Genomic DNA, 25,819 nt, shown 5'->3' with positions numbered 1-25,819 from the left:
GTCACCCGTGTTTAGCTCTGGACGGCAGCCATTTTCGAGAAGACCAAGGAACAGCTGAACTAATAGTAGCCCAGTACTAACATTACAAATAGATTTGTGTGAGGCATTATCTTATTCTAACTCATATTATAATGCTGTGAAAAGAAAAGTTTAGCTTTATATATCGTTTTGGTAACATGTCACTACGAAAATGGAGGTGTAGCTCCTGGAATATGGACCAGTAAGTGATTCTATGTTGATGTGTGAATTGTGGGGGGAACAGTGTACAAAATACAAGTCAGGCTATGTTCACACCTGTCCGTCCGGTGCAGATTTGTCAGAAACCGCAGGATGAAAAAGTGCGACTTACGCTGGGTTCACACCTGTGTCGGGACTCCGTTTTCAGGTTTCGAAACCTGTCAGACCGGGTCCGGCCGTGAGCACCGGTGAGTGTTTTATGCGCTCCGCCGCAAAGCCGTTTTTTTTTAAAACTGGACACAGAATACTGCATGTCCGACTCTGTGTCCGGTTTAACCCCTTCCCGCCGATGGAAGTTTTTTAATTTTCGTTTTTGGTTTTTGACTTTTTTATTTCTCCGCTCCCAGAGCCATATGAGGTCTTAATCTTTGCAAGCAAATTTTTCTTCATGATGCCACCATTAATTATTCTATATAATGTACTGGGAAGCAGGGAAAAAATTCAGAATGGGGTGGATTTGAAGAAAAAATGCATTTCTGCGACTTTCTTACGGGCTTCGGTTTTTATGTTGTTCACTGTGAAGCCAAAATGACATGGCCCCTGTATTCTGTGTTTTGTTACAATTCCGGGGATACCAGATTTATATGATTTTATTTACATTTTAACCCCTTAAAAAAAATCCAAAACTGTGTTAAAAAATTTTTTTATCGAAAAGTCGCCATGTTCTGACAGCCGTAACTTTTTTATACGTCCGTGTACGGGGATGAATAGGGTGTCTTTTTTTGCGGGACCGGGTGTACTTTGTAGTTCTACCATTTTGGGGAATTGTTATTGCTGTGATCACTTTTTATTCAAATTTTTATCAGAATCAAAACAGTGAAAAAACGGCAGTTTGGCACTTTTGACTATTTTTGCCGCTATGGCGTTTACCGTACAGGAAAAATATTTTTATAGATTTGCAGAGCGGGCGATTTCGGACACGGGGAGACCTAACATGTATGTGTTTCACAGTATTTACTTTTATATGTGTTCTAGGGAAAGGGGGGTGATTTGAATTTTTAATACTTTTAAATCTTTTTTTATATATATTTTTTTTTTACTTTTTTTTTTTATTTTTGCATTTATTAGACCCCCTAGGGGTCTTGAACCCTGGGGATCTGATCACTAATGCAATGCATTACCATGCATTGCAAAAAATCATCATTTCTTTTGCAGGCTGCATAGACCTGCCTGCAAAAGAAAGTGAATGCAGACCGTCCGGGAACCTTTACAAGGCACCTGGCTGTCATGGAAATGTGACGTCGGCCTCGGAGCTTGCTCCAGGCGCCGGTGATCACTGGCAAAATGGCGGCGCCCATGCGCCGCTGGGAAAATGGCACCTCCACTGCCTTTGACCACAGCGCTGGAGGAGTTAATGCCTCCGATCGGTCCAGGACCGATCGGAGTCATTAGCGCCAGTTGTTACTACGTAAAGCAGTAGACACCCGGCGGCTATGGCGGCCGCACGGCTCCCGGGCGGTCGCCATAGTTACACACCCGGCATGCACCATACTATTACGGCAGATGTCGGGAAAGGGTTAAAAAAAACGATTTCGCGGCGGAGAGCATAAAACGCTCACCGGCGCTCAAGGCCGGACATCTTTCAAACCCATTCAAATGCCCTGTTTTGTGCAGGAAACGGAAACCTGTATGAACGGAGACCGGGCGCAGATGTGAACGAGCCCTTAGTTTGCTGCTTTGAGTGAAAAAAAATGGACACCCGACAGATTCCATTATAGTGAGCGGGGATCTGTTTTTGTCCGTATTTTCATGGATCTCTTGCCGTCCGTTTTTCTGTTCTGTTTCTGCAACGGATCAGAATAACGGATAGGACTGCGTGAATGTGAACATGGCGTCTGTTTGTGGGTCACAGCGACCAATAAGGTTTCAGTTTTTGTGAATTTTGGTTGGTTGCTATGGGCAACAAGTACACTGTACCTTTGCAGTAGGGGCATCTTGTAATATTGTCTCGCTCCAATGTGCGCCATTTATCAGGCACAGAAATTTTTGGAGCTGATGCTCATGATTTCAGGAATTTACATTGTTCATCTTAATACATTGCAGAGTTTTGGGGTTCACTTTATGGAATGTGATGTCAACTAATTGCAGCAAAAATGGAGCGTTTTGTTGTAATTCCACCACAAGTTCAGATTCAACGCCAACACTCCTTATCCCTGAGGTATCTGCTGGCATTTGTTTTATTTGTCATAAAGATGTGCCATACAGACATATGACCGCTGCATCTATCTATCTATCTATCTATCTATCTATCTATCTATCTATCTATCTATCTATTATGTATCTATCTCATCTATCTATCTATTATCTATCTATCTTTCTATCTATCTATCTATCTATCTATCTATCTATCTATCTATCTATCTATTATGTATCTATCTATCTATCAATCATCTATCTATCTATCTATTATCTATCTATCTCATCTATCTATCTATTATCTATCTATCTATCTATCTATCTATCTATCTATTATCTATCTATCTATCTATCTATCTATTATCTATCTATCTATCTATCTATCTATCTATCTATTATCTATCTATCTATCTATCTATCTATCAATCATCTATCTATTTATCTCCTATCTATCTCCTATCTATCTATCTATCTATCTATCTATCTATCTATCTATCTATCTATCTATCTATCATCTATCTGTCTATCTATCATCTATCTATCTATCTATCTATCTATCTATCTATTATCTATCTATCTATCTATTTATCTATTATGTATCTATCTATCTATCTATCTATCTATCAATCATCTATCTATTTATCTCCTATCTATCATCTATCTATCTATCTATCTATCTATCTATCTATCTATCTATCTATCTATCTATCTCCTATCTATCTATCTATCTATCTATCTATCTATCTATCTATCATCTATCTATCTATCTATCTATCTATCTATCTCATATCTATCTATCTATCTATCTATCTATCTATCTATCTCCTATCTATCTATCTATCTATCTATCTATCTATCTATCTCCTATCTATCTATCTATCTATCTATCTATCTATCTATCTATCTATCTATCTATCTACCTATCTTGTTTCTTCGCCTCTGTATCCTTGCACAGAATTCATCTTTTCTAAGTATCCTGCATTGCAGATAGGTTTATTATAAGCGCGGTGCCTCTAAGGGGGCTGATCCTCAGGGGTCTGGGTGTTGCCATTGTCACTTCTGTGTCTCACACTAATATTATACACTCGTATTCTCACAGCAGACCATAGCAATTACACAACATAGCATTTATAGTTCATTATATACAGGTATATACACTGCTCAAAAAAATAAAGGGACCCTCCAATAACACCTCCTAGATCTGACTAAATGAAATCTTCTCATTGAATACTTTCTTCTGTACAAAGTTGAATGTGATGACAACAAAATCAGAGAAAAATCATCAATGGAAATCAAATTTATAACCAATGGAGGCCTGGATTTGGAGTCACCCCCAAAATTAAAGTGGAAAAACAGACACAGGCTGATCCAACTTTGTTGTAATGTCCTTAAAACCGGTCAGTACGAGGCTGAGTAGTGTGTGTGGCCTCCACGTGCCTGTATGACCTCCCTACAACGCCTGGGCATGAGGTTGTGGATGGTCTCCTGAGGGATCTCCTCCCAGACCTGGACTAAAGCATCTGCCAACTCCTGGACAGTCTGAGGTGCAACGTTGGTGGATGGAGCGAGATATGAGGTCCCAGATGTGCTCAATAGGATTCAGGTCTGGGGAACGGTCAGGCCAGTCCATAGCTTCAATGCCTTCATCTTGCAGGAGCTGCTGACACACTCCGGCCACATGAGATCTGGTATTGTCCTGCATTAGGAGGAACCCAGGGCCAACCCCACCAGACAGGGCAGCACCCTCCGGACTAGGTCCATTCATTTGAGCCTACTCCAGAGGGGGAAGCCGCTACTGTCGGAAGCCGCAACAGTCGTGGCAGGCGCATGTTGTTCCAATTCTGATACAGCTTCCCGCATCAGAATCAAAATGCGTGGGGTTTATTCCCGTGTGAACTAGCCCTAAGATTTCCCTGAACTGTTATTTCATGTTCAATACAGGTATTTACTAAAGCTGATATGTCAGGAGAGGTGACAGGTTCCATATTAATGAGCTGCAATGCCAAGCGCAGCCACTGCTTAAAGGGGATGTCCGCCCCAGAAGGATTTTTCAACAAGATAGGTCATCAGTAGAGATGAGTGAACATTATTCGAAACAGCCGTTTCGAATAGCACGCTCCCATAGAAATGAATGGACGTAGCCGCAGGTGGGGTTAAGCGGCCGGCCACCGGCAAAGTCTGCGTGCTGACCACTTCCATTCATTTCTATGAGAGCGTGCTATTCGAAACGGCTGTTTCGAATAGTGTTCGCTCATCTCTAGTCATCAGTATATTGTCTGTGGTGGTCCAAAAGCCAGACTCCACGCACTTCAGCTGTTTCAGAAAACTGCAGGCGCCACTTACTACTTAAACAGCAGAGCCTGCACATGCTGCCTGTCCATTCCCGTAACTTTCAGAACAGCTAACCTGTGTTGGGTCTGGATGTCAGACTATCACAGATCACATACTGTCCTGTGGATCGGTCATCAGTATAAAAAATCCCTTTAAGGCCTGACAACCCCATTAATCTGCTTATTATTCACGGATGAGGCTAAAGCTCTCACCCAAGAACTGCAGTGTCTTCAAACGGCTGATCTGTGAGGGTCCTAGGTGTCGGATTCCCATCAATAGTTCCTAGGGTTAGGTCATCAATATGTGACTCTTGAAAACCTTTTAAGATGTTGAGACGCTGCTTGGAGTTCCTAAATCTGTCCGTAACAACTTGGCTTTTGATCCTGTGCTTTAGTATTGTTATAGGGGAAGACAAGGTCTAATACTCTAGATACAGTGTAATCCCATATATTATTATGGGCCTGTATGAGTACTGTACACTGATGACATCACTGCGCTCCTGATCATTCCTGATTCGACAAAAATGTTGCGAATAAACACGTGGCACATATAAGTGGTAACTATTGATGAGCGAACACCGTTCAATCGAATAGGTATTTGATCGAATATCAGGCCGTTCGGGGTATTCGTTCCCAATCGAATACCACGCGGCATATGCAGTAAAAATTCGTGTCCCCTCCCACCTTCCCTGGCGTCAATAACTGCGCAGGGCAGGTGGGACAGGAACTACGACAAAGGAGGCAGTGAAAAAAATTGAAAAAACGCATTGGCTGCCGAAAACATGTGACCTCCAATTTATAAGAATAGTCCAGCCCAATATTCGTCATTTTGCGGTGAGAGATAGGAAGAGAAAGATCTGCTGAGGGCTAGATAGGGATTAGCTTCAGATAGGCAGGGAACAACTGAACAACAACAGCTCTTCTCAGAGCTATATACTAAAGGGAGAGGAGTATATAGATCTTGCTATATACGTTCCAACCAGCTTTTATTACGTGTGTCCGCACTCAAAATAGCAGCAATACACAGCAGTTACTTCTTGCTATATACGTGCAAACCAGCTTTTCAGGCTGTGTAACCCCAAAACAGGGCTACAGAGCAATTAGGTCAGGCTATGTCCGCTCAATCCAGATATCCAAGGTGTGTAACCCCAAAACTTAGGTGAGAGAGACAGAAATGCAATCAGGCTATATCAGCTCAATCCAATTTTTAAGGGTCTACCCCTTGTATTTTTCATTTATTTCTGTGACATTATTTCAACCAATAACTCAAGCAGTACAAGCACCGGACACTGGTACTAGAACACTGAAAACTGCAAGTACAGTTAAGGATTCAAAATAATCCAGTCCGCACTCCAGAGATGACCTTTTTCTAAAATTTAACTTTTAATTTTCCATGCGTAAAAATGGGTAAGTATAATACAAACAAAAAAACGTGAAAGTGAAGACACGAAAGTGTTTTAAAATCCCATAATTCGAGACCTGGCTGACGCGTTTCCGGGTATGCTGTACCCCTTAGTCATAGCCTTCCGTTTTGTTAACCTGCTAGGTTTTAAATACACAGCTAATTTTCTTTTTTTGTTCTGGTATGGGCGCTACATCGATGACATACTCATCGTTTGGGTCGGAGATGTAGCGCCCATACCAGAATTCATTAGTTATTTGAATAATAATAAATTAGGTTTGAGTTTTACTTTTGTTCATGATTTGTTTAAAATTAATTTTTTGGATGTTCAGCTCACGGGCGCAGTGGATGAAAAAACTGTTGTTACAACACTATTTAGAAAGCCCTCTTCGGGAAACACAATTTTGAGGGGTAATAGTTGTCACCCTCGACACACACTCAATAGTATACCAGTGGGTGAATTAACAAGGTGTAAAAGAGCTTGTAGTAATGAGTCAACCTATGTTGAACTCAGTATGGAAACAACTAATAGATTAAAGGATAGAAGTTATTCTGAAATAATACTTAACAAAGCCTTGACTAAGGTGGCACTTAGAGAAAGAATAGAGCTATTGAAGAATGATGAGAGGTTAACCAAAGATAAGTTGGAAGATAAAAAGGTTGTATTCTCTACCCCTTACAGTTTAGAATATAACAAAATAACTGAAATTATAAAAAAGAATTTACCAATCTTACAAACAGATCCAATCTCTAATGAAATATTAGCAAAAGGCATTCGTTGTGTGGCAAGAAAAGGCAAAACTTTGGGTGATGCTCTTTCCCCCAGTTGTTTGCCGATTAACATAGAGACCAATTCACACAGTGTGGGTTTCTGGGGTTGTCAGAACCCAAAATGCAAAGTTTGCAAGTATGCTGTATTTTCAAGGGAATTTGATAGTAATGCTTCGGATTTCAAAGTGAAAATTAAGGCACATCTCAATTGCATGAGTGAAAACGTAATTTATTGTATCCGTTGTATGATATGTACAAAAGATTACATCGGATGTACTACTCGGAAGTTAAAAATTCGGATAGCGGAACATCTGAGAGATAGTACTAAAATAGGGATTGAAAATATATCGGGAGCAGCACAGCATTTTGCGTCCATTCATAAGGGCAGTGTAGATTCTTTGCGGTTTTTTGCATTGGATAAAGTTATGGAATCTGTTAGGGGAGGTATCAATAAAAAATGTCTATTGGAGAAGGAGGCTTTCTACATTTTCAAATTCAATAGTCGGAGTCCTTATGGACTCAATTTAAGATCAGATTTAATGTACATTCATTGAATGCTTTAGAATTGGAATACTGTTTTATCTATATTGAATTCAAGAACTGATATGCTTATGTTGAGATTTATAGCATTTATTTTATTCTATGTTTAAAAGATGGGCATAATAATAATGAGCTAATGGGATATGGTGTATGTCATGCTCGATGATCAGATGCCATTTTATCCAGCTATGTTTATGTCTCAACACTAGTGTATGAATAGGTTGAGGATATTTTTCATTGGCCGGTCGGGATCACGTGACCCAGACAACCAATGAATAGAGATGCTTCCTTATTGGTTCGTGTGTTCCATGTGACCGCTTCATTCATAAGGAAAGGAAGTATAGAGCATAGTACATGCTCATCAGGAGTATGGGAACATGATGGTGAAGTTATTTCCGCGCCTATGGGCATAAAGGTTGGAGATTTATAATTGAACATTCACTGTATATATTTAGTTAGGGGTTATATGTGAAAAGTGCTACTATTATATGTATATATTGATTCCGGATATCACGTTTTAGGTAGATGTTTGGTGTAGTCGATGGTAATGACGGATTAGCATTAAACATGGTTCAGGTGCAATAAAGAAATTAGCTGTGTATTTAAAACCTAGCAGGTTAACAAAACGGAAGGCTATGACTAAGGGGTACAGCATACCCGGAAACGCGTCAGCCAGGTCTCGAATTATGGGATTTTAAAACACTTTCGTGTCTTCACTTTCACGTTTTTTTGTTTGTATTATACTTACCCATTTTTACGCATGGAAAATTAAAAGTTAAATTTTAGAAAAAGGTCATCTCTGGAGTGCGGACTGGATTATTTTGTATTCTACACACTGTTGATTATCCCAGGAGTCCGGGATTTTTCTGGCCGTGCACCCGGAAGATTTGACCACCACATGAAAATTCGGTGAGCCACTACTTTACTTTTTTTGTTTATTCAACAGTTAAGGATTGTTTGATGCAATATCTCAACCTTTCACCCTCACAAGTTTATTTCCTAAAGTATAAGGAAACTTTAATGAAGGACAATCCGAACATCTGGTGTGACCGTTGTGACAGGACCAGGGGAAAAGTGGGAGAAGGAGTATACATTTCTCCCAGGTTCCTGTCATACACAATCTAGGTGCAGCTGAGCATAGCTGCGCTCCTGGCTGGTGGGTCTTACCAAAACCCTGGTAAAGGTCTGGCTGCTGGGGCAGGGAGTATTGGTGCCTCTACTCCATTCAGCCACTCCAGGTTTTGAGATATGTGGGGTTAAATCCTTGCTATCCAGAAGTATGTGTATAAAAGGGCCGTCAGCCCACAGATATAGGGCTCTCTCTGCTCCTGGGAAACTACTTGTGAGTAATACTGCTGTTTTGGTGTTTAGGGAGCTGTGCAGAAGGCCGGACGGCTAGGATTTTATTTTGTATTGTTTCTGTTTTGTTTTGCCTGAAAAACTCTAATACAACTGGTTGCGGCCAGTTGCACCATACTTGGCTGGATTGGACTTTCATTTTGTGCCAAAAAGTGGTCAAGACAGTGATCCCTGAGCTAATCCCGTTACACCACCCATTGCCAACTGCAGCACTGAAGTTACTATCTCTGGAAGTGGTAGACCTTTTTTTCTCTGCGTTTAGCCATGCACGATGCTACGCTAGCTGACTACACTTGGTTGGTCAATGGTTATCTTAATGCATATCGCCAAGGGGCATCAGATGTGTTTCTCAGCACCTCCTCTGAGCTCCCAAAGGAACTTCCGCAGATTTGTGTATTGCAGCAAAAGAGAAGAGAAAATGTTTGGCCTTGCTGCCTCTGGGCATGCCTTTGCCTGTAGCCACCTTTTTTGCTGCTTAGCTTGCCTCCACATCTACACTGCTTTCCCCGCTATACATCACCTCTGTCGGGTCGGTGGCCTCGTTGTCCACCAACTCCTCTTCCATTTGCTCAGTGTCCCCTTACTGCAAACCGCACATGTTGGAAGGAAGGAAGGGCAGACTCTTGGGTATGAACATGACTGCAGGTAGTGGCTGACTGTAGGTGGAAAAGCAGCTGGAAGCATTATTCGCTAGCCATTGTAACGCCTGTTCCTGGTGCTCGGGCCTGGTCTGTGTTGTACCCTGCTTAATGCAGCTGTCATATCAGAAATTGTCATGAGCGTATGCTAATGTTTCTTGTCCAGTGGAAAGGATGGAATAGGATTTCACATAAGTCTGCCACCCATGGAAACTCGTTGCAGAAACTGAGGGAGCTGACTTTGATGAACCCTTGGGTTTTGGAGATGGAACTCCATCTGCAGCTCACACACCCTGCTCAACATATGGTATCTAGGGTTCCAGCGTGTGGGGATGTTGCACATCAGCCGGTTTTTGGGCAGATGGTGGCGTTGCTGGAGGCTTCGGAGGCTAGCAGCGGCTCCTGTAGACTTGCGAAAGTGGGCGCACAAGTGCCACACTTTCACCAGTAGCTCGTGTACATTTGGGTATGTTTTCAAAAAAACGTTGCACCACTAAGTTAGATGTGGGCCAGGCATGGAACGGGTTGGAGGCTGGCAAGCTCCACAGCTGCTACCAGGTTCCTGCCGTTATCACACATGACAAAAATGTCTGGCCCCAGGTGCAGCAGGGAAAAAGACATTGCCATCTCAGCCAGGATGGCATCCCTGACCTCGGAGGCAGTGTGCTGTCTGTCCCCCAAGCTGATGAGCTTCATTGTGGCCTGCTGACATCTCCTCACGCCAGTAGTTGGGGTCGATTCAAGGGCGGAGGAGGAGGAGGGTGGTGTTTCAGCACTCCTGCCAGGAATATTGGGCAGGGAGACAAGGCAGGCCGCCACAGTTTGCGACCCGGTCCCAGCCTCAACTACATTCAGCCAGTGTGCCGCTATTGAGATGCAGCGTCCCTGGCCGCATGCACTTGTCCACGTGTCGGTGGTCAAGTGGAACTTTGTGCAACTTAGTGCAGAACTTAGGGCCCGCCTGATGTTACGGGACACGTGCTAGTACAAGGCTCAACTCACCCAAAGGTCAAAAACACTGCTGGTGAATTTTGTTCAGTTCCAAAGGACTCTGTGTTTAGATTTGGCTCAGTCGCAGCTGAGCCAGTTGCATTGCAGAGGTGTTGTCGTCATTTGCTGAGGTGTCATAGTGGACTTGGTGATCCTCCTGCGTCGAATGGTGGGATCCCCTGAAACAAAGCATTTTCTCCCATAGGCTATAATGGGGTTCGATATTCAATCGAATAGTCGAATACTGAGCGGCTATTCGAAATGAATATGGAATATTTTACTGTTCGCTCATCTCTAGTGGTAACGTATACAACCCTTCTTGTTGCCATGTTTGTAAATCCTGTAACCCGAGTCCCAATGACATGGTTCCTCCATTCTTGTGGGTGATCCGATATCATCCTATAGGTTTCTATTACAATAGCCGCATGGGACATGGAAATGATATCTTAGTTACGGTTTACAGCTCTAGTCCTGTCCTGCTATATAAGATGGCACACTCCAACACTTGGAGTCCACAAGTAATAACTTTTCAGGATCCGTGACATCTTATTGTTCTTTTGCTTGCATGCGCAGTGAAGCAAGACCCCATACTCTAATACATGTTCAGACACATAACAAGGTGCAGCCAGATATGGAGACCAGCTATGACCAGGAGAAGCCGGGAACATCTGCGGACGGACGGATGAATGGGGAGCCTGAAGCTGGTAAGACGTGTCTTTGAGATGTATTGACTATTACAACGTCTATATCTCCTTAATATTTTTAATACAGTAATTAATCATTTCTACTTGATGGAAAAATGAAAACTCTGTCTAGCGCCACCATTTGGAAGGAAGCACCCTATAGATCAATGCCTGGTTTTCTATGAAACCTAGATAGGAGGGGTACTATGTACTATGAAGCCTAGAGACATTGTCAAGGAATAATACCAAACCAGAACATCTCTTCCAAAAAGGAAAAGAAACCTAACGAGAAGAACTTATTTACATATTCCTTTCCCAGAATACCTAGCACAGCGTGCATGGTCTGTAAGACTCTACGTACCATAAGGTGTCCTGCAAAGGCAACTTATACCTAAGGAGATACAGAACTCCTTCTCACCCACATAACCTCAACACATGCAACTTACTTTCTATTTATTTTATATACGCTACTCTATGAATGTATTTTATGCATGTGTTTTTTCCAAAGCGCAGGAATTATAAAGGTACAAAAAGGAATGTCACAGTAATGATGTATATGATGATACCGCAGGGTCACAGGAATACGTAGTGGCATCAAGGCAAATTTTAAAAAAGTAATATCACAGTACAGGGATAATATAGAGATAATACACACAGTGATGTCACAGTACAGAGATAATACACACAGTGATGTCACAGTACAGGGATAATACACACAGTGATGTCACAGTACAGGATAATACACACAGTGATGTCACAGTACAGGGATAATACACACAGTGATGTCACAGTATAGAGATAATACACACAGTGATGTCACAGTACAGGGATAATACACAGTGATGTCACAGTACAGGGATAATACACACAGTGATGTCACAGTACAGGGATAATACACACAGTGATGTCACAGTACAGGGATGATACACACAGTGATGTCACAGTACAGGGATGATACACACAGTGATGTCACAGTACAGGATAACACACACAGTGATGTCACAGTACAGAGATAATACACACAGTGATGTCACAGTACAGGGATAATATAGAGAGTGATGTCACAGTACAGGGATAATACACACAGTGATGTCACAGTACGGGATAATACACACAGTGATGTCACAGTATAGAGATAATACACACAGTGATGTCACAGTACAGGGATAATACACACAGTGATGTCACAGTACAGGATAATACACACAGTGATGTCACAGTACAGGGATAATACACACAGTGATGTCACAGTACAGGATAATACACACAGTGATGTCACAGTACAGGATAATACACACAGTGATGTCACAGTACAGAGATAATACACACAGTGATGTCACAGTACAGGGATAATACACACAGTGATGTCACAGTACAGGGATAATACACACAGTGATGTCACAGTACAGGGATAATACACACAGTGATGTCACAGTACAGGGATAATACACACAGTGATGTCACAGTACAGAGATAATACACACAGTGATGTCACAGTACAGGGATAATACACACAGTGATGTCACAGTACAGGGATAATACACACAGTGATGTCATAGTACAGGGATAATACACACAGTGATGTCACAGTACAGGGATAATACACACAGTGATGTCACAGTACAGGATAATACACACAGTGATGTCACAGTACAGGGATAATACGCACAGTGATGTCACAGTACAGGGATAATACACACAGTGATGTCACAGTGACTGCTTTTTTAACTATTTAAATAATTGGTAAAACAGTGTTACAATGAGATTATAAAACTAGAGCTGAGAATGTATAATACTGTACATATATAATATGAAGCTGATAATGTTACTAATAGGCTGTAATATTTTTCATACATTAAATCTTGATATTTTCTCTTTGTGTTTTAGGAAGGAAGGACATAGGCTGCATGGGATACTTGTTGGTTTTCTTTTCCTTTTTGCTTGTTCTGTGCACTTTTCCCATTTCCATGTGGTCCTGCATCAGGGTAAATAACATTATAAATGGATTTTAATCCTTAAAATGATTCCCTTTTTATAGTTATGAACTTAATTACTGTATAATGAACAAAAGTGAATCTTTCTAATACACTTTGTATGATTAGAAAAATTCTTGCTCTCAACAGCCTGCCTTGATCATGTCCCATTGACAATGACAGATACAGGTGATGCTCCTCTATCAACTGGTCATGGTCTTGAAAATCATATGGATGCAATACCCAAAGTATATTAGGATCTTACAGAACCATTCATTAAAATAATCTTTAAATTAGTTCAGAACATCTTTAATAAACAGTACAGGAATAATGTACACAGTCATATCACAGCATAGAGGTAATGCACAGACAGCACCAAAACACTATTCAGAAAGATTATGGGGATAATGTCCATCCTTAGGGAGAGACCACCTTTTCAGGTGTGTGGAGACTTACACAGCCATAGTTGCTCCACTGCAAGGGAACATGGGAAGAATATGCAAATCTGTCTCCCAAGATGTAACAGTGATGTCACAGTACAGGGGTAATACACACAGTGATGTCACAGTACAGGGATAATACACACAGTGATGTCACAGTACAGAGATAATACACACAGTGATGTCACAGTACAGAGATAATACACACAGTGATGTTACAATAGATCATTAATATCCTTTCTATAGCATCAGGATTCAGTTTTCCATCATCCTCGGACATCAAAAACTGGATCTTGGAAGTTACTAAGTCACTATTTTCACATCTACACAATGACATTCCTGTTTATTACTACTAGTAGTTTTCCTTTATGACACTTTCCTAACTTAGGGGGCGTTCACACTATCGTCTGTGTCCGACAGGTAGTGTCCGCTCCTAGTGTCCGCTCAAAATCTGGCACAGACATTAGGTGCGGACACTAGCTGTGTCCGTGACACTTGTCATTCATTTAAATGGCGATCGGGTGCGTTCTTTTACAGTCCGTGCCCTTCCTTCACTGTCCGCATGTAAAGATGTCCGACTTTTCAAGCGGACAGAAAAACCTGACATGTAGGATTCTTCTGTCCGCTTGAGAAGTCGGACATCTTTACATGCGGACAGTGAAGGACGGGCACGGAGTGCAAAAGAACGCACCCGATCGCCATTTAAATGAATGAAAAGTGTCACGGGCACAGCTAGTGTCTGCACCTAATGTCTGTGTCAGATTTTGAGCGGACACTAGGAGCGGACACTACCTGTCGGACACAGACGATAGTGTGAACGCTCCCTTAGTAATATATTTTTTCTTTCTAGATTGTTCAGGAATATGAGCGAGCCGTCATCTTCCGCTTAGGCAGGGTGAGATCTGGAGCTAAAGGACCAGGTATGTGGCCACATTACAGGAGATAGTATGTCGGGCTGTTTGTACTGATGTTATTGGGAATATGTGAAATCACTGGGAAATATATGTAGTGTAAAAGCTGTTGTAGGACAGGACAATGGTAAGCGAGCTGGGTGGTTTCTATACCGGTCCACTGTAACAAAGCCTCAGATGTGTGATCAGGATTAGGCCATAATGACTTTTTTCTTCCATTCACATACATATACAACATGTATCACAGTCAATATAAAAACAAGTAAAGAGTACTAACACCGATACATGAGGGACCAGCTGGAGACCACTACCCTATCCCCACATTACAATAGAATAAATCCACTGCCACGTTTTGCAGGTTTCCGTTTTCTGTCAGCAGAAGACGGAAACCCGTCCAGTTTCGCCGCGGAGAGGCAGAAAATGCTCACGGGCGGACACTTTGCAAACCCATTCAAATGAATGGGTTTGGAAACTGACTGCCGCTTTCCGTCTCCTGTCCAGTTTCTCGGGCAGGAAACGGAAACCTGTAAAACGGAGACCCCGGGCGCTGATGTGAACCCGCCCTTAGACCTTAAAAACGCCATGAATTTTTCCCATTGTGTCAGTAAAGAGGTGAGTTAACTTTTTTCAACTTTCACACAATACCCTGCAGTCACCCCATTTTTACCCTCACCATTTTTTTTGTTAAAAAAGGTGACCAATACACTGGCTTAACTATAGGGATTATATGGTCACAGCTGCAACTGGGCCCAGATCCAGGGGGCCCACAGGTCACCCTCAACACACTAGGGCTGGTTAAACTTCTTTGATCTCCTTTCTGATTCCCTTTCATGGCTGACAGTCTGTTTATCTTAAGTATATTCTCCCTGCTTTCTGGTGCACTGGAGTGGGAAGATTCATGACACACAGCCTTCCACTGTCAGGAAGGAGAAAAAAAAACACAATCAGCCTTTTGTGAGCCTTTTGTTACACCCCTGGGTGGGCTGCAACCCATTGTGGGCAGCTTGGCAGCTCAGTGGTTAGCATTGTTGCCTTGCATTGGGGTCCTGGGTTCAAATCTGGCCAAGGACAACATCTGCATGGAGTTTGTGTGGATTTTCTCTGACATTGCCAAAATTTTACAAATGGGTAAATTGGCTTCCCATAAAACCTTTGGGGATGAGCACTTGCACAGCAGCCTCTCCTACTCCACAACACTCCCTCCATTTTGAGTTCATTGTGTGAGCAAAATGCATGACAAATGTTTGTCCTTGTCCCTGTAACACTCCCCGTGTGCACAGTGCCCTACTACTGTCCTGGGCTTATTTATTGCTTTGTTCCCTCTTCTTAGGGATTTTCTGGATTCTTCCTTGCACAGATGATTTCTGCCGACTGGATCTGAGAACTGTGTCATTTGCAGTCCCTCCCCAAGAAGTGAGTATGACTTCTGAGTTACAGAACGAGCAGGCCGAGGCAGGGATTTCCATTGTACTGCAAGAGAGTGACCCAGATTTTATGAAGTTACCCAATACCGTCATAGATTTTCTTATAAAATCACTCAATAATGTAATACATTTACAAAAAGCTTCATTTATCAGATGGTAAAATGACATGTAAAGAGCCGAGATAAGACACAATGCTGCATGGACTCTGTCAAGGCTCCACTTACCAGTATACAGTAATACATGTCATTCTATGACTGCCATCTTGTGGTCATGTTAGATAATGCAGGTACTGCAGCAGACTATTCAGCTGCGTCATGTTCCTCTTGGACTAGATTTGTGATGAAGTCGTCGATACGGAGCCAGAAGTAAATACTGGATGTGCCATTAAATAGCTGGATAGAAATGGAGGTTTAGCATGCTGCAAAAGAAAACCCAAAGCAAAAATAAAGCAAATAGAAATAGAGACACTTGTCAAGAAGACTCCTATAGAATCCAGATTTAAAGGGGTTGTCCTGCCTTACCCCTGCGTTTGGTAATCCCTTCGGGGATTCCACCTGCACAGAATACCAAACCCAATTGCAAGCGCTGTGCAGTAAAATCACATGGACCCCATAGACTATAAAGGGATCCATGTGCTTGCCGTGCACTGCCCGCACGAATCATGCGGAGAGGAAAGCAGATTGTGAACTACTTTCCTGTCCGCATGTTCTGTGCAGAGATCTGGCGGCAAGCACACGGACCCCATTATAGTCTATGGGTATCCGTGTGCTTTTACTGCACAGCGCTTGCAATTTCCTTTGGTATTCCTTTTGGGGGGGGGGGGTCCCCATGCGGACTCTCTCAGACGTAAGACCAACGCAGATGTGAACCAGGCCTTATTTAAGGACAACTAGTTTGTGCCTTTCTTTGTTTTTGGTATTGTCACTTCTGAAAAGCTATAACTGTATTTTTTTTTTATTTTTTTTTTCAACATGGGGCTTGCTTTTTACGTGATGAATTTTATTTTTCAATGGCTCATACCGATTCACTCTCTACTGGCCTTGGCGCTTCAATAAAATTACAGCGATACCAAATTTAGATATATTTTATGTTTTATTACTTTTACACAACTTTATTTTAAATTACAAAAAAAAAAACCCAAACAGTTATTTTAGTTTTGCAAAATTCTGAGAGCCTTGATTTTTTTTTTTTTTTTTGGTGTTGATAGCTGTGTGAGGGTTTGTTGTTGACGAGACAGGTTGTTGTTTCCAATGGTACATTTCTAGGGTATATCTATCGACAAGAAAAAAAAAAAATCGTGGATCTAAGAATGTGGCAAAAACTAAAACACCAGATTATTTTTTTAAAAACTTTTTCAAAATAATTCGATCATTTTTTAAATTAATTTTTAATTTAATTTCAGTAAATGTGGTTGTTTTTTTTGTTTTTTTTTTAAATTTCTATGGCATTATGATATCACAATACATTCTTTTAATAGTAGATGTCAACGGATGGATCGAAAGCAAAATAAGTTTTTGTATGGCTTTAAAATTTTTTTTGTAATAAACCTTTTTTTTATGAAAATTGACAGTTTTTGTGGACTTTTAAAGTAGCTTAAAAAACCCCCCAACTTTTATTTTATTTTTTTATGCTGGGGCCACTGGGGATCAAACCATTAAGACCTCCAGCGATCATAAGAATGAAGGCCTGGAGAGTAGGGGATAAACATTGTTAATCGGGGATGTTCACTCTACCATTGGGAGTCCATTATGATAGAAAATTAAAAAATTTTTTTTACTCCTATCTAGGGTTGAGCGATCAGGATCCGAAATGTTTAGATTCTGATCAGCGATCGACTAAATTTCACAATCGCGATCGGAATTCCGATCTCGATCTTTTCCGGCGGGATCGAGGTCGGAGGTTATTTCCCATAATGCTTGGCTACTGGCCAATCATTGTGGGAAAAGCTATAGTATCAGATGAGCGAGCACGCACCCATAGGAATGAATGGAAGCAGCTGGCATGCAGACTTTGCCAGCTGCGTCCATTCAGTCCTATGGATTTAGCGCCTCCTGCCACTGTTCTGCTTCGTCCCTGTTTTACCGTATACTCTGCTCTGCTACATCTGAGATGTAGCAGAGCTGTATACTCAACCCTGCTACATCTGAGATGTAGCAGAGCTGAGTATACAGTAAAGCAGGGACGAAGCAGAAGAGTAGATACTATCTATCTACTCGCGAACTTCGCTCAACTTACCTGCACAGAAGTGCTGCCGCTGCCGGTTCTGTTCTTCTCGCTCCTCTTCTGTTAGAGATGCTGGGAGAAGGCGGGGCTTGTGGCTTAGAAGAGTGTGGGTGGGTACTGGGAGGGGAGTTGTGAGTGATGCACTCACTTCTCCCCGCACACACTCTCCTAAGCCACAACAAGCCCCGCCTACTCCCACCTTCTCTAACACTAGCCTAGGGAGGTGGGGGTGCGTACGGTGCTCTGAAAGCATGTCAATAAGAGAGGACCGGACCGAGAAGAACGTGGAGCGGCAGTGGATCTGTGCAGGTAAGCGGACACCTCGGGGGCTAAGTAGCCGGGGGATTTTTTTTTTAATCCCCACACAGCGGGGAGTCCAAAAATTGAAACAATTTTTGGACTCCATGCTGTGTAATGAATAGGATCGTTTTAAAATCCGATCTTCGATTATTAAAAAAAATCCCATTGACTTGCATTGGGATCAGAATTGGGATCGGAATCGGGTTCGATTGGAAAATGATCGGAAATCGGATTTTTAAAAACGATCCTGAAATTTCAAGATCGGCTCAACCCCAGTCCTATCATAACGGACGGATATCATTAATATCAGTTAGTGACCATTATGATCAGCGTTGGTTTTCTGTGTTCTGGTTTCTTAGGATAACTTATTTTTTTAAAGAATTTTTCTATATAAATTTCCATGCTGCTTTCAGTATTTTTTTTTAAAAAGTATTAGTTCCTGAAATTTTCACTCCAGCCACTAAGTCTAATAATAGACTGACACTTGGCAATTAATTTTTCTAGTTGTTTTTCTCCTCGTTTACATCACAATATTACAATAGAAGATAACACCAATAGTTACCTATTAGAGATGAGCGAGTAGTATTCGATCGAATACCTCGCCGCCATAGGAATGCGTGTAAGCGGCCGAACACCAAAGGGTTCGGCCGCTTACACTCATTCCTATGGCGGTGAGGTATCTGGAAGGGGTCAATTATTTTTCACAGCACCGTATGGATTGTGTATGTGCTGTAAAGTCACGTGAACTTTTATTGTCGCCATGTTCTATCTTACTTGCAGGTTCTCACCAAGGATTCTGTAACCATCATGGTGGACGCTGTGGTTTTCTACCGTGTCTTCAATCCGGTTGTTACAGTAGTTAAAGTGGACAACGCCAACCAAGCTACTCAAATGTTGGCACAGACCACGTTACGGAATATGCTGGGCACCAAAAGCCTGACAGACATTTTGACAGACCGTGAAGAAATGGCTGAACAAATGAGCGTAAGTAGAGGTTTTTCTTTTTGAAATCGGCCCCAATGGGTTTGGTAGGAACGACCATCGAATGGATTTGGTTCTTGGTTATGGCCATTAAAAAAAAGATCGGTGTGTTGGCCCCAAATGACCTTTCCGTAGTAGAGGTCATCAATATGTGATCATTGGGAGTCCGACACCTGGACCCCATCTCTGCGGGGTCCGGTTGTCAGACAGCCATAAACGACCAGAGATGAGCGAGTAGTGAAATATTTAAGATTCGATATTCGTTTCGAGTAGAGCCTCAATATTCGACTACTCGATCGAATATCGAATCCCATTATAGTCTATGGGAAAAAATGCTCGTTTCAGGGGAACCCACTATTCTACTAAAGGAGAGTCACCAAGTCCAGGAGTAGCAGGAGGAGAGTGTTTAGGAGGAGCGCTGTGCAGTTAAAGCGCATGGACCCCATAGACTATAACTGGTCCGTGCGCTTTAACTGCACAGCACTTGCAGTTGCACCGATATTCGGTTCAGGGGGCTCCTCCTGCGGACTCCTTCTGGACGTGAGGCAAGCGCTAATGTGAACTGGCCCTTACTCATCCTGCAGAACCAGCATTGATTGGCCGAATGCTATACAGTGTATAGCATTCGGCCAATCAACATAGGTTCTGCAGAAGGCTCTTCTTTGCTAGTCAGGAGAGCTGGCAGCTTGCGGTTATGCAGAGCTGCATTTTTCTCGTAGGAAAAAGGAGAGTCCACGAGTAGCAGGAGTAGAGTGTTTAGGAGGAGCGCTGTGTAGTTAAAGCGCACGGACCCCATTATAGTCTATGGGGTCCGTGCGTATTAACTGCACAGCGCTAGCAGTTGCGCTGATATTCCATTCGGGGGGGGGTCCTTTTTCTCATAGGAATGCATTGGCAAGCGTTGATTGGCCAGTGTACAGCATTCAGCCAATCAACGCTGGTTCTGCCAGAGGCTCGTCTGTGAGGAGGCGGAGTCTAAGATCAGACCACAGCAGTCTCAATTGTGATCTGATCTTAGACTCCGCCTCCTCGCAGACGAGCCTCCGGCAGAATCAGCGTTGATTGGCCGAATGCTGTACACTGGCCAATCAACGCTGGTCAATGCATTCCTATGAGAAAAAGTAAGCTCCCTCGTAACAGCAAGCTGCCAGCTCTCCCGACTAGCAAGGACAAGCCTGCTGCAGAACCAGCGTTGATTTGCCGAATGCTGTACACTGTATAGTATGCTGTATACTGTATAGCAATCGGCAAATCAACGCTGGTTCTGAATCGAATCTTTACTGCGAATAACGATGGTATCGAGTACGAATATTTCGAATACCGTAGTATTTGTTTAAATACCTACTCGATCCAATACTACTCGCTCATCTCTATAAAAGACATAATAATGACCTATCCACAGGGGAATTTAGATCCGGACACCCCTTGTAGCCGCCACACAGCCTGCGCCTGTGACATTATAGACTGACTCGGTCGCTGTATATTAAGGATACAGTAGTACATAGGAGAATATTCTGCCTCTGAGCTATATATAACCTGCTGTGGTTAATGAGTATACAAAGTATCGCTACAGTTAATTATTACACAGAATTACTGATTACATTGAGGGAGATCTGGAGACGTCAGCCAGGTGTATACTGCAATGTGAAAGCCTAATGGAGCAGAAAACTGGCGAGCCATGGAAAGAGATTAAAATTATTTTTTCTTCAAGTGAGAATTTTTGCACAAAAAATTGCACACCAGTTTCCTCAACAGAGGCGGGGTGTTGCCGGATTTCTGGGGTAAATTATGCCAAGAAGATACATGGACCCCAGAGGATGCACCCAATTTATGATGAGGTCATAGTTTGAGGACCCCTGGCATAGATGCATGTGTTCCTGTGCATGAAACCTAAAGGGTTTTCATTTTGCTTCACATAAATAAAGCTTAAAGGGATTATCCAGCTTCCAAAAATTATCTGCAGATCCATCCACAGCACTACTAAATCCTCACTGTTACTTTGTGCTTGGCTTTATTTTACCTGCTGCTCCTTGTATCCCTGTTATTTACGTGCAATGAATCTGAGGAAAAACTACATTTCCCATGATGCATCTGCCTGCTCTCACTCTGCAATGAAATGATAGGTAATAAATTAGTCCCACATACAAGGTCACATGCTGCTATGATGGTTCGTTTGCTGTCTGTACTGCTCACAGGGAGGGGTAGTGAGCTTGCAAATGAAACGTCACAGTTGAGGTCAATAACCTGAAAATGAATCAGATAAACGGTCCCCCCCAAATTCTTACATGAATATCATCGCTGTTGTATCCGCAGAAAATTCTATACGATGCTACAAAAGAATGGGGAATTAAAGTGGAACGTGTGGAAATAAAGGATGTCAAACTACCGGTATCTTTACAAAGAGCGATGGCCGCTGAAGCAGAAGCTTCCCGAGAAGCCAGGGCGAAGGTATCGTGAGGTCATGTGGGGCAGATTTACCAAACTAAGTGCACCAGGATCCTGACCTTCATGCCATGAACCATATTTATTATATATTTTTAGATGTTTGACAAGGGGCCATGGCTTTGTGGGATTGGATGATGGCTTGTGGAGTAGAAGGCATGGATGCACCAATGTGTGCCAAAAGTAAACATGGAGGATTTCCCTTGCGCTGTTTCTGCCACTTTCTACTCCCCTCCCTTACCGGAGTAAAATTGCTGCAATTTTTTGCAACTTTTTAAAAAGTTGCATTTATAAATCTGAGTCGGGGATGATTTTGCAGTTGGATAACGCTTAGAGCGACCGCTAAGTATCATCCGATTGCACTTCATTATATACTTACCTCTATGGGGGCTTCTGATCCATTCTGTTCTGATGAAATAGGACCTGCTCTATATTCACCAGAACAGAAGGGAACCTTGGACGACCCCTGGAATGGCACGCTCTAATCTGCCGAAGGACAGCGGACATACAGAACCATTGACTGTAATGGGGTGCGTCGGGTGTTTGTCGTTTTTAAACTGAAAGCGATGGATATAAAATACGTGCGTGCAGGACTTCGAGGACTACGGAGGAGACTCAGATGCAGGCGTGAACGTAGCCTTACCTGTAATTATATTCTTATGGTTGTAAATGTAGTCATTACAATGTGCAAACAGAGAAAAAGACAAGCTGGGTGCTGTGCCAGGGAAGTAGTCACCGCTGCCGGGTACATGGCTTTGTATTGTTCCTCCAAGACACAGGTTCATTGTTCTGAAAGTCTCTGATGTGGATTTGTAGACGTCCCGTATAGCGATCTCTGATAACTTTCTGCCTTACTTTTAGGAGACATGCACATGACTGTGTGCATGTCACCGGGCTGTGAAGAACATGGATAACACGCTGACAGTTGTGTGCATGCGGCCTTAGGATGCCTAGGAGGAAACTTTTCTCTACTGCAATAGTCTAAACTATGTTGACAAAAAAATCTGCTGCTCACTGCCATTCTTGGATCCTTAAATAGGTGCCGCTCCACTGATTCTGGCAGATTTGGAACCTTTTCTCTAGCCCCCACCATTCCTGAGCGTCAGTGCAGCTAGTTTTGGTGCCTGGTACGCTAACTAGGTAGGACCTTTACTGTGAAGTGGGTGGTCTTGAACCAGAGCAAAATAGGGCATGGGTGGTTCTAAACCCTTTCACATTGTCTGTCTCTGGATATACTCGGAGTCACGCCCCCTTGCCTGCTACTCCGCCCACTTGACAGTAAAAAAGCTTAGCCTAGCAGACACCAAAAGTAACAGAAACGATTGCTCAGGAATGGTGTGGGCTAGAGAAAAACTACATAAGAATCAGTGGAGGAACTCCTATTAAAGGACACAAAGAATTGAAGTTGGTGAAAGCGGTGTAAGGTCCTCTTTACAGAGACTACATGGCAATAACCACAGAACTACCAAAGGCAGCCACAGTTGCCCAACTTAGAGTCCGGCCATAGCCTCCCTATATAGGATGCAGCCACATATCTCATACACGATTCAGCCTCTGTTGTTTGGGTTTGCCCATAGACCCAAATCCAGGCTCCATAATTTGTGAACCTAGCGTAGCTCTGCTACATCTGTAGTCACCGCCCAGGCTTCCTACATGCACCGCCAGGCAGCCATTGATTTTTTTTGAGCAATGTCCAGATCAGACCTATCTTACAAAACACTGTCCCTGCACACTGACACGTTAAGCTTGTCCCTATATAATAAATGCATGCTAGACAGTATCATACAGCAGTGATATGAGAAGCCTGCTGTGTTAACCTTATCTATGTACACTGTGTCCTATACAGGTGGTCGCAGCAGAGGGGGAGATGAATGCCTCTCGGGCCCTGAAGGAAGCTGCGGTTATCATGTCTGAATCTCCGGCCGCCCTCCAGCTCCGCTACCTCCAGACACTTTCCACTGTGGCCGCAGAGAAGAATTCCACCATTATATTCCCCATTCCTATGGAGCTCAGTGCACTGTTATCACGCAGCTAGGTAGAAGGGGGGACAAGTTCCAACAGGGTGATGCCTGCAGCGTGCAGAGCACTTGTCAGGGCTCCTTGTCATACCAAAGTCATGTTATAGCACGAGCGGGATAAATGTTATGGTATGTGCGATACCGACCCCATTACTCTCATCCTCTATACTACTGTATCCATAGGGGTGAGGGCGGGGGTGAAGCTGAAGTCACATAGGTTTGTATACATTGGGCAGATTTCTTTGTACTTATATTACGGCTGATATCTGCTACAAGTGGTAAAATCACTGCAGACAAAAATGGAACAGGATAGTTGTCGCCTAAATATTAATTGAGGAGATTTATCAATCCAAGCCGGTTTTCTAGTCTAGATCATTTTGTAGCACACATTTGGCACCAAATATGAGACACACCCCTTGCACCTCGCTTACCACATTGTGTGAATGTTGGCAGTGTGGGCCGGGCAGGGACATATTCCAGTCTTCTGGCATGAATAGAAATCTGTCCGCCCCGTGGTGTCCATTGTAAATCCCGGGGAAATCGGACAGCAGACGGCTTGCGAGCGGTCTGCTTTAAAACCCATTCATTTGAATGGGTTTTAAAGGTGACCGCTCGTGTTTTGAACCTCTCCGCTTGGAAACCGTTTTTTTGGGGGGGTTTTTGCGCAGACACAAAGTCCTGCATATAATAGCTGCTTGCACTTCAGCCAGTGTGCAGAGGAACTCGTGCACCTGCAGGAAGAGGAGAAGGATTTCTTATTCTCCTGTCCAAGGGGTTTTTTGGTCAGGATTTTGAGGCCATATCCGTATCCAGTGCCGGTGCACTGCACTGGAATCCAGTCGCAGCTACCCACGGGCCGTATCCGTAGCACTAAAGCGCTGCGTGAACGCATTGCGGTTCTTTCCGCAGCACTTTTAAGAGAAAGTTCAGAGTTTTCCTCTGCGCTGGCGTTTCCTTAGATATAATTGACATGCTACGATTTGCAAAGTCGCAACGGCTTTGCAAATCGCAGTGTGTCCGCGCTGCGATCTTTTCTGCAAAGTGGGGATTGGATTTGCATGAATCCCATCCACTTTGCCTGCACTGTACAACGCCATGAGCAAACTGCGGCGTGTCCGGTCCGTGGGGCTCCGGCCTGAGCGTAAGTTCAGACGGGTTTTTTTTTTGGACCGGAACCTGAGGTCCAAAAAAACGGGTAGACGCGCACTCCGCTCCAGATTAGGCCCAATGAATGGGCCTAGTTGAGAGGAGGGAGTGTCTTCAGGGTGAATCGCGAGGCGAAATGGCCTAAAGAATGAACACCTCGCTTCTTTTTCCAGGAACTGGAACAAACCAGCTCTTGGAAAAAAAAACACCTGACCCATTGATTTCAATAGGAGCCGTCTTTTTGAGCCGTATTCGCCTCAAAATCCTGACCAAAAAACTCTGTGTCAAATTACCTTTACCATGATTTTCTCTGCATGATATCACCCTCTGCCTTTCTTCCATCAGAGATCATACCGGCCATTTAACCCCTTAGATGCTGCAGACACAAGGCCTTGTAAAGCTACATTGAAATAAAGTTTTAAAAAATTATAAAAGCAGAAATACAGAGAGGAATAAAATGTTACCGGATCAAGTCTAAAATGTGTTTGGATTGCAAAAGGGTTCAAATGCATGTAAGGGACCGGAATTTGAGCCATAAATGTAAAAACATAAATTACATTTTTGGGAAGTTTTTTGCAATTTTAATGTGGCTGTTGGGGGCGGGGGTTAAAGATGAGCAAAATTTATCATCCATTTAATATATTTAGTGCAAATTACAACACAAATTGTTGCAAAATTATCCCAATGACCCCCCCGCCCTCCTATGAATAAATGAATATCACTTTTACAAATTGGGCACAACCCCTGCCAGGTCTTCCCCATTGTACCCGTCACCTCTTCTGCCATATCCGTTTGTAATAAATACTTCTATTCCTCATGTGATAACAATACCGGAGCGTCTTTTCTTGTTACTCTGTGCTGTGATGTTCCTCTGT

General features: G+C 42.8%; 1 protein-coding gene across 2 annotated transcripts; it reads left to right on the top strand.

Moving 5' to 3' along the window:
* The first annotated feature begins 58 nt into the window (after positions 1-58).
* Positions 59-25,723, top strand: LOC142194336 (stomatin-like). 2 transcript variants are annotated; one of them, XM_075263404.1, is made up of 9 exons: positions 59-220; positions 2,281-2,395; positions 10,977-11,107; positions 12,974-13,071; positions 14,350-14,419; positions 15,741-15,823; positions 19,138-19,341; positions 21,652-21,786; positions 23,627-25,723. In XM_075263404.1, the coding sequence occupies exons 2-9, from the start codon at positions 2,331-2,333 to the stop codon at positions 23,813-23,815; spliced, it is 975 nt and encodes a 324-aa protein (XP_075119505.1). In that variant the 5' UTR covers positions 59-220; positions 2,281-2,330; the 3' UTR covers positions 23,816-25,723. The 2 variants fall into 2 exon arrangements, with proteins under 2 accessions (XP_075119505.1, XP_075119506.1); XM_075263405.1 differs by lacking the exon at positions 2,281-2,395.
* Positions 25,724-25,819: the final 96 nt, after the last annotated feature.

Source organism: Leptodactylus fuscus, chromosome 2 (genome assembly GCF_031893055.1).
Source record: "Leptodactylus fuscus isolate aLepFus1 chromosome 2, aLepFus1.hap2, whole genome shotgun sequence".
NCBI classification, from domain to species: domain Eukaryota; kingdom Metazoa; phylum Chordata; class Amphibia; order Anura; family Leptodactylidae; genus Leptodactylus; species Leptodactylus fuscus.
Note: the sequence above shows the minus strand (reverse complement) of the source record. Positions and strands in the feature narration are given on the sequence as shown.

What these genes read in the sequence shown, in the direction of transcription:
- LOC142194336 (XM_075263404.1), top strand. Translation starts at nt 2,331, where the DNA reads ATGGAGCGTTTTGTTGTAATTCCACCACAAGTTCAGATTCAACGCCAA. An exon ending in CCATGTGGTCCTGCATCAGG is followed by an intron (nt 13,072 to 14,349) that starts GTAAATAACATT and finishes TTTTCTTTCTAG; the next exon opens with ATTGTTCAGGAATATGAGCG. An exon ending in ATCTGGAGCTAAAGGACCAG is followed by an intron (nt 14,420 to 15,740) that starts GTATGTGGCCAC and finishes CCCTCTTCTTAG; the next exon opens with GGATTTTCTGGATTCTTCCT.